Source organism: Musca autumnalis, unplaced genomic scaffold (assembly GCF_047663935.1).
Source record: "Musca autumnalis isolate F117 unplaced genomic scaffold, ASM4766393v1 scaffold_4, whole genome shotgun sequence".
Classification (NCBI taxonomy): Eukaryota; Metazoa; Arthropoda; class Insecta; order Diptera; family Muscidae; genus Musca; species Musca autumnalis.
The window spans coordinates 176564553-176579099 of record NW_027411977.1 but is presented as its reverse complement, the minus strand read 5'-3'; the positions used below and the strand labels follow the sequence as shown (position 1 = coordinate 176579099).

Here is a 14547-nt window from a genome sequence, read left to right as displayed (position 1 = left end):
TTGCCTAATTGTTTACTCCACCAACCGGGAAGAAATTCTACCCCGGATAAGTGATTTGACAGGAATTGCCAAGCAAGTCAGAAGAGAGTTGAGAGTGTGAAAAAGGTTTATGACTTTTTTACATTTTTTACTCAAAAAATGATGTCCTGTAGTAAGAATGAATGAACTTTTGTCCATGTTTGTAAGGGTTATGAAGCCCACTTCACCCCTTAGTCTGTTTTAAAAATTTGGGTGTTACCCCTGTTACATGTATATATTTAAATTATTTTGTAAAATAAAAATTAATATGTACTCAATCCTAACATTGGATGTTTCCCCTGTTCTCCCCTGCACTGCTTGTGTATATTGCGCTATATTTATCCCTATTTGCATCTCGTGTAACTTTCTCCAACAGGATTAAGATGATACTAGGTATATATCGATTTCTTTCATTGTTGGATTTTTACCCTATGAGTCATATCATAAAAAAATGATGTTGGCTCTATTTTTGTATCAATTGTTTTAAACACGTCAGGAAATCTAATAAGTTTAACTGAATGGTCCAGTAGTCGTTTAATGTACATGGCTGCGTATGACAAATATGACAAGTATACGCATCACAGTAAAGAAATTTAATATTTTGTTTTAAAAAGGAAATACGCAGGGTTATGTCTATCGATGGGTCAGCATGGGCTCGCGCTCCACAAGATTTCTAATTGAAATAGTACTTTGTAAGGACACATTAGACAGATTGCAATTTTACACCACAGTTATCCGAAGTTTTCGATTAATTGAAATTCTCCTGAAATATATCTTTTGTTTCACCTCCCTGATTTACTTAATCCCTTTCATAAAGCATAGATGAGTGTTATGGGTAGCGTCCACAGGTTACGGACATTGGAAAGCCCAGAAACAGACAATTCACCGGTTTGGTGGATTAGTCTAGAATCAAATGTCGCAATTACGGTGTGAGTTTGTGCCCCTAGAAAATCCAATGCCGCGTTAAGGATGCATCTGGAATTTAGGAATTCTTTCCAGAGATGGTTTATTTAACGGATCCCCCTGTGCCGCACCCAGCATACATCCCTGCTAGCAATGAAGCCATATCTGTTTTTTTTCGAAAAAAATCATGGGCTGATATGTTTCGTTGTTAGTAGGCGATGCCAGTAGTCATAAAGAACGTAGAACCCTATTCTATTAAACAAATTATAAGGGATAATCACATGTTTAGTTCAGACTTTCCATAATAATTTAACGTGGCCGATGGAAAACACGAACACATTCCCTGATGATGGTACTTATTTTTTTTTAAATCTCATTTTTAGTAGAATTCGATAGGAACAGGCTTTCCGATTCGTTGTGTGCAGTGTTCATTCTAAAGTGCAGTTCACACTGTCAGTTTTGATTGTCGATTTTTCGCAATTATCAATAACTGTCCATCCGTCCAACAACCGCAAAATTGTTGGCGGCCACACTAGCAAATAACCGATTATTTGATTAAAGCTGTCATTCGAAACTGACAATGCACTGTGGTCCAACTTGTATGGAAAGGATTGCCAAAAATAGTTATCACCTCCAAATTTAAAACATAGGTTTATAACGAACCAAAAAGATAGAAAAATTTATTTAGTGGATGTAGATCCATTTTTGGGTATAGCCCCCATATAAAGAAAGTTACCGCCAATTTTTTTATTTTGAGGATGTCAGCCAAATTTTCCAACCGAATTGTTTGTAATTTTGCATTTTGATTTCCGAGTGAATAAAATACTTCATTGCAAAAAATTTTCATTATAGGTCCACATTTACATATAGCCACCTTATAAAGGTACAGCCCGATATTCGGTATTTTGACGATTTTAGACAAATTGTCTAACCGATTTGGCTGTAATACTTACTGTAGTACTTTTTGATGAGGTTAGCCAAATTTTCCAACCGATTTGGTTGTAATTTTGCATTTTGAGCTTCGAGTGAATAAAATACCTCATTGCACAAAATTTTCAATATATGTCTAAATTTACGTATAGCCCTCATAAAGAGGTATCGGGTGGTACCTCTTCGCTATTTTGACGATTTTAGCCACATTTTCTAACCGATTTGGTTGTAATTTTGCATTTTGAGTTCTCAGAGAACAAAATACCTACCTAAGCCCACGTTTATGTATAGCCCCCATATAAAGGTACCGCCCGATTTTCGGTATCTTGAACTATTATAGCCAAATTTTCGACCCTATTTGACTGCAAGTTTGCGTTTTGAGTTCTCATTGAACAAAACATCTCCTTGCAAACAATATTCAATATAGATCCAGGTATATGTATAGCTCCCATATAAACGTACATCTCGATTTTCCGAATTTTGGGGAATAACATACCGGGTGGCAGCTGGGGCAGATGGATTTTTGATTATCGTAAACTAGAGACTTTCCCCTGTATTTTAAAAAAATATGGAGGTGTCCAAATCGGGCCAACATTGGTAAACCTCATGAATTACGAGTGGTACTAAAAAACCATCTGGCCTAGGCAACACGCAGTGTCGCCAGGCGTCATTTCACATTTTTTCTGAAAGTTTAACAGTTTTTTGCCTAAATGTACTCAGGACAGTTTGACATACGACCATGTGTTGTGCTGTTTACAGGGACTTGAAAAAATCACTTTGCGAAAAAAATGGAAGTCGTTTAATGTGCATGGCTGCGTATGACAAATATGACAAGTATACGCATCACAATAAAGAAATTTAATATTTTGTTTTAAAAAGGAAATACGCAGGGTTATGTCTATCGATGAGTCAGCATGGGCTCGCGTCCCACAAGATTTCTAATTGAAATAGTACTTTGTAAGCACACATTAGACAGGTTGCAATTTTACACCACAGTTATCCGAAGTTTTCGATTAATTGAAATTCTCCTGAAATATATCTTTTGTTTCACCTCCCTGATTTACTTAATCCCTTTCATAAAGCATAGCTGAGTGTTATGGGTAGCGTCCACAGGTTACGGACATTGGAAAGCCCAGTGACAGACAATTCACCGGTTTGGTGGATTAGTCTAGAATCAAATGTCGCAATTACGGTGTGAGTTTGTGCCCCTAGAAAATCCGATGCCGCGTTAAGGATGCATCTGGAATTTAGGAATTCTTTCCAGAGATGGTTTATTTAACGGATCTCCCTGTGCCGCACCCAGCATACATCCCTGCTAGCAATGAAGCCATATCTGTTTTTTTTTCGAAAAAAATCATGGACTGATATGGTTCGTTGTTAGTAGGCGATGCCAGTAGTCATAAAGAACGTAGAGCCCTATTCTATTATTCTATTAAACAAATTATAAGGGATAATCACATGTTTAGTTCAGACTTTCCATAATAATTTAACGTGGCCGATGGAAAACACGAACACATTCCCTGATGATGGTACTTATTTTTTTAAATCTCATTTTTAGTAGAATTCGATAGGAACAGGCTTTCCGATTCGTTGTGTGCAGTGTTCATTCTAAAGTGCAGTTCACACTGTCAGTTTTGTTGTCGATTTTTCGCAATTATCAATAACTGTCCATCCGTCCAACAACCGCAAAATTGTTGGCGGCCACACTAGCAAATAACCGATTATTTGATTAAAGCTGTCATTCAAAACTGACAATGCACTGTGGTCCAACTTGTATGGAAAGGATTGCCAAAAATAGTTATTACCTCCAAATTTGAAACATAGGTTTATAACAAACCAAAAAGATAGAAAAGTTTATTTGGTGGATGTAGATCCATTTTTGGGTATAGCCCCCATATAAAGAAAGTTACCGCCAATTTTTTTATTTTGAGGATGTCAGCCAAATTTTCCAACCGAATTTTGCATTTTGATTTCCGAGTAAATAAAATACCTCATTGCAAAAAATGTTCATTATAGGTCCACATTTACATATAGCCACCTTATAAAGGTACAGCCCGATATTCGGTATTTTGACGATTTTAGACTAATTGTCTAACCGATTTGGCTGTAATACTTACTGTAGTACTTTTTGATGAGGTTAGCCAAATTTTCCAACCGATTTGGTTGTAATTTTGCATTTTGAGCTTCGAGTGAATAAAATACCTCATTGCACAAAATTTTCAATATATGTCTAAATTTACGTATAGCCCTCATAAAGAGGTATCGGGTGGTACCTCTTCGCTATTTTGACGATTTTAGCCACATTTTCTAACCGATTTGGTTGTAATTTTGCATTTTGAGTTCTCAGAGAACAAAATACCTACCTAAGCCCACGTTTATGTATAGCCCCCATATAAAGGTACCGCCCGATTTTCGGTATCTTGAACTATTATAGCCAAATTTTCGACCCTATTTGGCTGCAAGTTTGCATTTTGAGTTCTCATTGAACAAAACATCTCCTTGCAAACAATGTTCAATATAGATCCAGGTATATGTATAGCTCCCATATAAACCTACATATCGATTTTCGGAATTTTGGGGAATAACATACCGGGTGGCAGCTGGGACAGATGGATTTTTGTTTATCGTAAACTAGAGACTTTCCCCTGTATTTTAAAAAAATATGGAGGTGTCCAAATCGGGCCAACATTGGTAAACCTCAACATGAATTACGAGTGGTACTAAAAAACCTTCTGGCCTAGGCGACACGCAGTGTCGCCAGGCGTCATTTCACATTTTTTCTGAAAGTTTAACAGTTTTTTGCCTAAATGTACTCAGGACAGTTTGACATACGACCATGTGTTGTGCTGTTTACAGGGACTTGAAAAAATCACTTTGCGAAAAAAATGGAATTTAGTTGTGAACATTTTCGTCCGATCATTTTTCACAACTTTCGACGTGGATAATCACGCAAGAGTGCATCAATCAAATTAAATATTTGTATGTTGATAAAGGGTCATCCTATAGCACTATAAAAAGCTGGTTTTATGAATTCAATCGTGGCCGACACTCGCAAAAAAAGCGAAGTTCGTGAAGGATAATGCTAGATCGCCATGATACATACCGTGAGATAGAGGCATCCTCTAACTATCATTTGATATTGCATGAACACCTGGCCGCAAAAATGGATTTTTCTCGATCCAGCAAAATTGGTCAATCGCTGGATTTGTGCAAAGAAATTGTTACTCGGTACCGCCAGACTTAGGATATTTTGATTTTTTAACTACATTTTCGAATTAGCTTTAATTCGACATTCCCACACGCAAAAAAACGGTCTCTCTAACATATGTCCCAAACATATTTTGCAGCAAACATATATATGTTTGCAACAGTCCCAAACATAATATATGTTTGGGTCTGCAAACAAATATATGTTTGGGTGGAAACAAATATATGTTTGGGTGCAAACATATATATGTTTGGGTGCCAAGATATTTATGTTTGGGTGCAAAGATATAAATGTTTCGGTGCAAACAAAGATATGTTTGGGTGGAAACAATTTTATGTTTGGGTGAAAACATTTTATTTGTTTGGGTGCAAAAAAATACACACCCAAAAGGCACAAAAAAAAAACAAACACATGCACCAGTGGGCGCTTACTGAGAGCAAGGGAGCGTAAAAATCAATGTAAAACACTTTAAAATGTGTGCTCACTTGCTCTCAGTAAGAACTCTCTCTATAGTATACACACAAATGTTGTGGTTTTTTATTGAAAGGCAAAAGAACAACAAACATACAAAATTCAAAAGAAATACATAACACACATTAATAAAAGATAAACTGATTGAAATAATTTGTAAATAGTCACACTTTTAAAAAGGAAAAATATATAGAAACGTACATAGTTGAACGCTTCTCCTTAGTTGTGAATTAAAACAAATTGTCCTCATAGGTCAGCGGGGAATCGGCATCTAGAATCAAATGATTATGTAATGTAATAAATAAATATGGATATGCCATATTTCAAATATACATAAGTATGTATGTAATTACCAATATTAAATGCGATTTCTTCCTTGTCCAATAAAATAATTCCATTCAACTTTCCGATTCAATTATAAAATGTATTGGGCATTTAATTTACTAAAAAGCACAATTTCTTTAAGAAAACACAAAACACTGATTTATTCACTCACTTTACCGTCTTGACTCTACAAAGGCAACTAAAACACTGAAGAAAGAAAAAAAAATAATTCATATCATTTCTTCTTTTCTTTTTCGCCTGCTAAGTTGGTTAACAACAACAAAACAAGAAACACACGAGTTTGACACATACATGCCTCCAAAGCCCCCTTCTTCGCTTCTACGCCTTCTATTATACAATACACACAACTCTTTATTATAAAACAGCATTCCACAGCCGCGAGAGCACTGTTATTACTCTCGTTGACAAACATCCTCTCTCCACCCATGAAAAAAATGTTCTATCATAAAAAATATGTTTTACCCAAACATATCAAATTGAGATATGTTACAAAATGTTACAAACATATATTTGTTTGGACCCAAACATATTATGTTTGGATCCAAACATATATTTGTTTGCAACCGGTCCCAAACATATATTTGTTTGGATCCAAACATATTTCTAACATAAATTTTTCTGCGTGCAGTAATCAGCAACTTAGTCCACCAAAAATTATGGATATAGGTCTACGTTGTGAAATAGCCAACATATAACTGTACCAACCAATCAGTAATCTGGAAGCCTTTATTGATATTATCTTTATGAATTTCCTGTTTTTTAGTATTTACACGCAAAAAAAAATCGGCCTCTCTAACATATGTCCCAAACATATTTTGCAGCAAACATATATATGTTTGCAACAGTCCCAAACATAATATATGTTTGGGTCTGCAAACATATATATGTTTGCGTGGAAACAAATGTATGTTTGGGTGCAAACATATATATGTTTGGGTGCAAAGATATTTATGTTTGGGTGCAAACATATATATGTTTGGGTGCAAACAAAGATATGTTTGGGTGTAAAAAATTTTATGTTTGGGTGCCAACATTTTATATGTTTGGGTGCAAACATTTTATATGTTTGGGTGCAAAATAATACAAACCCAAAAGGCACAAAAAAAACAAACACATGCACCAGTGGGCGCTTACTGAGAGCAAGGGAGCGTAAAATTCAATGTAAAACACTTTAAAATGTGTGCTCACTTGCTCTCAGTAAGAGCTCACTGGCTATCTCTATAGTATACACACAAATGTTGTGGTTTTTTATTAAAAGGCAAAAGAACAACAAACACATAGGTACATACAAAATTCCAAGGAAATACATAACACACTTTAATAAAAGAAAAACTGATTGAAATAATTTGTAGTCACACTTTTAAAAAGGAAAAATATATAGAAACGTAGTTGAACGCTTCTCCTTAGTTGTGAAATAAAACAAATTGTCCTCTTAGTTGAAATCATCAGCGGGGAATCGGCATCTAGAATCAAATGATTATGTAATGTAATAAATAAATAAATATGGATATGCCATATTTCAAATATACATAAGTATGTATGTAATTACCAATATTAAATGCGATTTCTTCCATGTCCAATAAAATAATTCCATTCAACTTTCCGATTCAATTATAAAATGTATTGGGCATTTAATTTACTAAAAATATAATTTCTTTAAGAAAACACAAAACACTGATTTATTCACTCACTTTACCGTCTTGACTCTACAAAGGCAACTAAAACACTGAAGAAAGAAAAAAAAGATAATTCATATCATTTCTTCTTTTCTTCTTCGTTGGTTAACAACAACAAAACAAGAAACACACGAGTTTGACACATACATACATGCCACCAAAGCCCCCTTCTTCGCTTCTACGTCTTCTATTATACAATACAAACAACTCTTTATTATAAAGCAGCATTCCACAGCCGCGAGAGCACTGTTATTACTCTCGTTGACAAACATCCTCTCTCCACCCATGAAAAAAATGTTCTAACATAAAAAGTATGTTTTACCCAAACATATCAAATTGAGATATGTTACAAAATGTTGCAAACATATATTTGTTTGGACCCAAACATATTATGTTTGGATCCAAACATATATTTGTTTGCAACCGGTCCCAAACATATATTTGTTTGGATCCAAACATATTTCTAACATAAATTTTTCTGCGTGTAGGTTTAAATGTAGTTAAAACTTGTAAGAACGGTGTTAAGTTCGGCCGGGCCGAACTTTTTATACCCTCCACCACGAAGTGTATTAAAGTAAATAGGAACAATTAATTTCCTTTCGTTTATGAAAGAAAATGAGCAGAATATCTTAACATATAATAAATACTTCCTTTACAAGAGTCATCACGTGACGTCATTGTTGTTCTTTCCAAAACATGGACCGTTCTTCGGCGCCTGTATGAAGGCGTGGACTATACCGACAAATGTCGGGCGGTAAGTTTTGTACCCTCAACGAAGACTAAATACCAAATTTCAGCTATTGATGGGATCGATGGGATATTGAGATCAACACCTTCAAGATACAGAAAATCGGGAGGTACTAATCTATGGAGGTTATATGAAGACGTGGACCTATACCGACAAATTTTAAGTGAAAAGTCTTGTACCCTCAATGAAGACTAACTACAAATACCGAAAATCTGGAGGTACCGATCTATGGGGGCTATATGAAGACGTGGGCCTATACCGAAAAATTTCACGGTGATATTTTTGTTCCGCTAACTTACACTAAATATCAAATTTCAGCCATTTCGATGAGATATTGAGGTCACAACCTTCAAAATACCGAAAATCGAAAAGTACCGCTCTATGGGGGCTATATGAATACGTGGACATATATCGACAAATTTAAGGATTCTTTGTTCCCCCAACTCACACTAAATACCAAATTTCAGCCATTTCTGTGTGGTAAAAATTGCGAGCTGTATCTTGGTTTCAACAAACGGATGGACGGACAGACCGACATATTTGTATCGACTTACCGACGAATATTTTAATGTGGAATGACAAAATTTCATTACACCCTCAATATTATGGTGGAGTGTATAATAACTTCTCCACAAAAATATTTAGATATAGGTCCACGTTTTGGCATAGCCCCAATATACCAGTACCACCCGATTTCAGGAATTTAGAAGTTATTATCTAAATTTTCGTCCTTTGGAAGTCATTTGGCATTTATGGTGAACATAGGTGCATGTTTTGGAATAACCCACGTATAACGATACTGCCCTATTGCAGGTATTTTAATATTATTTTAGAATATTTCATAGTGAAGGGTATAAAAGTTTCGGCCCTTTACGGTTTTCATTTGTAAAATTTATTTAATTTTTTTTTTTTTCTAATTTGCACCACAATGTGGAAGGGGTAATACAAATTTGTTTTATATTTAACGTTATCTTGCATAAGTTAGAAATTTCGCATCAAGTCCGATTCAGACTACTCGATTCCCCGGATTGAAACTTTTTACCTTTGTAGTGTAATTTATGGTGGTGTATGTAGGTGTAAATATTAGTTTAGGCAATCTCTGCTTCATTGAACTAAATCTCAAATAGGATAAAGGTATTTCATTTGAAGGGTAATGCATGAATATAAATTACTAATTGTTTATCAAAATTCAGTACCATAAGTCCACCTCCAACTAACTATAAAAGTTCATAAATAAAGAATAACAACAAACAAACATTTAAGATAAATTGAACCTAAGGTTCTAGAAAAAAGTTTTCATTTTTATTTATTGACACATGAATATCTGAATGTTCTTGTCGTAGTCATTTCGATGCATACAAATGGATAAAAACGAACAGATTGGAAGTGTCGTATGCTAGTCTCTTGACTTGTCTGTCTGTCCGCATACAGAATAATAAGTAATATTTTTGTTGTATCTTTGAGATAATAAACAAAAAACTGGGTAAGAACAAATAATACTACACAAATAACATTCTACATACACACACACGTTAGCAAACATCATGCCTTCTTTTTTGCCTTAGCACCAATGTATCTGTAAGAATACAATACTGCTTGTAGTCAGTCTCCATATTGCAAAGTGTCCAGCAGGGAGACAAGACAGAAAACATCCAAACATGGGACCATCAAAATCGACTGCACACTGATTGACTTGCTAGCTCGCTGCGGCTTGGTATATGCAACGAACAGCAAAGTAAAAAGTGTGGACATTCATTGTGGCCATGATAAAAATGATAAACAAAGAACAACATAAAATGAAACGGGTTTGATGAAGTCTGTGGCTGCTTCCCTGGTGCCTGCCTCTTCGTTGTCTTTCTTTCCAGCTGTGGGTTTTGTTACACCATGGATAGATAGAGTACAAATGGTTGGCTGACGGACTGGCTGGCTGTTGGAAATCATGATGATGATGACGATGTGTGGATGTTGTGCGAGTACTTTTACATACAGATAAAATATAGAGAGAAATATGTACATACATGCATACAAACTCATGTATGTATGTACATTTAGTATGCATGAATAATGAATATTTTGATCGGATGATTAGTTTTTCTTTCTTTTCTTTTTTGTTTTTGTTGTATTATTGTAATCTATATAATCAGTCTTCCACAGTCACGTCTCTAGTAGTTTTCCATTTTTTTTTGTTTCGGAGTTTTCGAAAGTGGCATCAATTCAATTGTTGGCTGGCTCAGAGCCGCTTGCCTGTACGTGAAGGATCATCTCAAATGGATCCCATTCCAAATCTGATTCGTTTTTAACACGTCTACGTGAGCTGGCAACAATTGCATGACCCGGCAAAAGGCCCACCAGGCCAGCAGCAGCTGCTGCTCCACCAGCACCAATCACACCATTACCGTGGGTAGTGTGCACAGTGAGTTCACCATTCTCATCACACATGCTCAATTGTGGATGATGGTGAATGTGATGCGCTTGATGAAGGGAGTTGGTACTTCCACTGCCCTCCACACCACCTGCTGGAGACATGGTTGCGGAGGAGTTAAGACCACTCGTGCTGGTGGATCGTATGTACCGTATCTGTTGCTGTTGTTGTGGACTGTGCATGCTATGTTGTTGCTGCAGATGTTGTTGTTGCTGCAATTGAGTTTGTTGGTGATGATTTTGCATTTGTTGTTTTTCACTGACAATCTCTTGAATGTGTTCACGTGTCTGCTCACGCTCGTCAACCTTTTTGGCCAAAATGTCACGCATAAAAGACATGCGTTCAAAATGCTCCCATGAAGAATGAAAATGCTCTTGGCCATAGCGAGCATGACGTTCCTTCTGCAATTCATCGACATAACGCTGTTTGATAATCGACCAACGAGTCTGGACCAAACCTATGGTGGTGAATAGGAAATTAATTGAGATCCTCTTTAAAACATATGACAAATACATACTTGGTGTTAAGCCCAACTCCACAGCAACTTCCTTCCAAACTGCTGATGTACGGTTTTGACCCTTGGCTGGCTCTTTTTGACGACCAGCCCATAAAATTGGTCTCGCTTTAATAGCATCAATAATACGACCGCGCATGCTGTTATTTAATGAACCCGGCCGACCAGGTTTGCGCAGTGGTGTGGTTGTGGTCTCCACAGTTACCGCAGCCGGTGGAACTAAACCTGTGAAACCCGTAAATGGTGTTGTCTCCACGCTAACTTCTGTCTGAGGTGCAACTGGTGGAAGCCAGGTAAAACTTCCGCTAGGACGTCCGCGGCCCTGAGATTGCGGCAGTGGTGGTGGCGAGGGTAATGCTGGCACCATTTCACTCGTCTCAGAACCATTAGTGCCAGCTGCTCCCACGATTTTGGCCACTGTTATATTGTACATAAAAGACATGGGTTCGAAATGTTCCCATTTGGTGGTAAAACGTTCCTTGTGCAAAATTTGACGGTGCACCAAGTTGTGATAGTGATATTTCATTTGGCTCCAAATGGACTGAAGTTTCACTAAAAGAGAAAGTAAATGGGAGCGCAAACGTAAATAACTATATTTCAAAGAAAGCCGCAAAATGAGAGAGAGAGAAAACTGAGAAGAGACAAATAATATAGCTTTGCTTCCTTACCGGTGGGTACGTGGCCTCCAAACTGTTCCGCAATTTCATTCCACATTGGTGCTGTCACACTTCGACACATATGCAGCTTATTATTTGAATCCCATATTTCAGGATATTTCTTTATGGCCTTCAACAGCTGAGCTCTGTTCACAAAAGGATCTTCCTTTGGCATTGCTCCAACTAACATCCAAAGCCAGCCACCTATGGAACAACGGTAATATGAACGCCACTTTCACTTCCTACTTCTGTTTGTCGACAATGTCACTGTGTCGTCCTTGCCTCTGTGTACACTCAAAGGAGGCTCCTAATGTCCTTTTTTAATTTAACGCGCCGTAAAATACCGGTCTCAATGCGTCCTTTGACATCAATTATCGGCGAATAACTAAAAACAAAATCTGCGAGAATATGCGAACTGCAAATGAAAAAGCACCGTATGATTGGGGAAAATAGAGAAGCTCAACAACATACATAAAGCGCCACAACAAAAATACCACTACAGCTATAGTGGGGCACGCAAACAGGCGAATCGAAGAGGCAAATACGCTCAAACAGAGAATGACGAAAACGAAAGAAAACCCAAACAAAAGACGACGCCACTCACACTGACATCCAAACACACAGGCCGACAATGTTGAATGCACTCAGATTTATGGCACACAGCAACAGAGTGTACAGAGCATGGCAGAGAACAGAGTAGTTGGAGACAAAGTAAAATACACACAAAATGGATGTAGACAAGAGAACTGGCAAAATACTCGCACAAATACCTATGCAATGCTACCAAACATTACACAGAGCTGCCAGTAGTACCAGCCCACCGCCTCCACCACATCCGACCAACATCCTCAACTAACATCTGTGGCCATCATTACTAATACGCTGTGTGATAGTAACTAACGGGTAGGGAGCCAGCCGGTGAACAAAGTACGAGGGAACACCAGGCACATGGACACATACACATGAGAGGCACTGCGACAACATACATTCACACACACACAAACACTCTAATCGAGAGACTATATAAAACGAAAGAGTAAATGCCAAAAAGAGAGTAACAGCAAATTGCAAAATAGAATAAAAAGAATTGACAAAAAACCGGCTTTACTTACGAAGAGATTTGCCGGTAAAGTTTTTTGTTTTGTCGTGAGGATTAGCAATAACATCAACAGTAGCAACAGCAGCACGTACTGGCACTGGCGACAACAACAGCATTGCGATGGTATGACTTTATGGTGAGACGCGAAACCAGGAAAGAGTTAGAATTGTCTTCTGCAACTAATGGCTGTTTGTTTCCGTCATCGATGGTTGTTGTGCCACCTGATGCGATTATGGGGGGCCTAAGAATATCGTATCAAAAATTCATATGAAATGTATTAATATTAATTTCTACCCCCAACCGCACTGTTGCAGTGGTTATTATGTGTTAGTTTAATTATAATATGCGAAACGATTCCAGATAAACCGATATATCCTTGAGAGTATCTACTTAGATTCTAATGGATTCCAACTTCCGTATATTCCACTATCATTTCTTCCACTCCTTTTGCATATTCTTCATTCTATAGGTCTTAGCTTCCCACTCCGGGTGGTGCCACAATACGTGCCATACTTATTAGCGGAAACATCATTGTTAACTGTCATGATATGACATAGCCAACGCAATGTTGAGTCCGCACTAGTTGACTTGGGGCTCACCCAATGGAGCCAATACTCCCAACACGTATAACGATATGTACAGTAGCTTACAATAAAGCGCTGGTGATGTTGTTTGCTATTCAAGCTTCAGCCACTACACATGGTGGACGTTCCCACGACGATCGAATGTCTGCTCCGGAAGGTCCCGAGTATCCCGCAAGTTGAGCAAATCATGCCAGCAGTCTTGTTCACGTTATTATTGATTATTGTTAACATAGAACAGAATGCGGGGCCCAGTAATACCAGGGTCTCAAACTGTTCAGTATGCAACAACCGAATTCACCGTAACTTGGTGCAGGTCCAATGCAAATGGTTTAGAGCAGTGTGCAATGGAGAAATACGCAGAAACATGACATCTGTTCTGTACAACAGCTGCAAAAATGGTGCCAATTGAGGCGGTGTACTAACCTGAGCTCACATAGGGACTGCAATGCCAACCTCGCAGGTGAGTGTTGTATGAATGTCAACACTATAACTACTGCTTCAGTAGGCCGGGGCGATTTGTGTGGAAGGAAAAACACCTTAATAGGCCCTTCGCGTTTCTGATTCCTGGGATTGAACTGAGCAAAAAAGTCTACTGGACCATATGTCTTCGATGAAAATCGAGCGTCCCGATTTTGACATTAAGTTTTTTATCTACGTTTTTTTTTTTACATCTTGGCATATAACAGCCAAACCATTGAGATTTTCGAGCCAACACAAAGACAAAAATTTTAGCCAAGACAGTAATTAAGAACTCTCTAATACATCGCAAAAGAATTGGAATGCTTTTTCAGGCAGTTTTGGTCTTGAGAAGGTGCAAACTGTTCGGAAAATGTCGATAAATGTCACTGTGCTACAAAAGTTGACCAGAAAAATATTCAAGCGTTCTGATGCAAAATTCCATCGTGTTGGGATCCATGGAAAACGAAAATGCCTTTAGTTCGTTTGGGTCACTTCGTTTTATTTTTTTATAACG

General features: G+C 37.4%; 1 protein-coding gene across 5 annotated transcripts; it reads right to left on the bottom strand.

Moving 5' to 3' along the window:
- Positions 1-9556: 9556 nt before the first annotated feature.
- Positions 9557-13090, bottom strand: LOC141401189 (uncharacterized). Of its 5 annotated transcripts, none has more exons than XM_073981166.1 (4): positions 13004-13090; positions 11904-12306; positions 11239-11787; positions 9557-11178 (listed from the first exon to the last, which is right to left on the bottom strand). In XM_073981166.1, exons 2-4 carry the CDS (start codon positions 12079-12081, stop codon positions 10514-10516), a joined length of 1392 nt encoding a protein of 463 aa, XP_073837267.1. In that variant the 5' UTR covers positions 12082-12306; positions 13004-13090; the 3' UTR covers positions 9557-10513. The 5 variants fall into 5 exon arrangements, with proteins under 5 accessions (XP_073837267.1, XP_073837270.1, XP_073837266.1 ...); XM_073981169.1 differs by having other exon boundaries at positions 11904-12289; positions 13004-13089; XM_073981165.1 differs by lacking the exon at positions 13004-13090 and adding an exon at positions 12363-12745.
- Positions 13091-14547: the final 1457 nt, after the last annotated feature.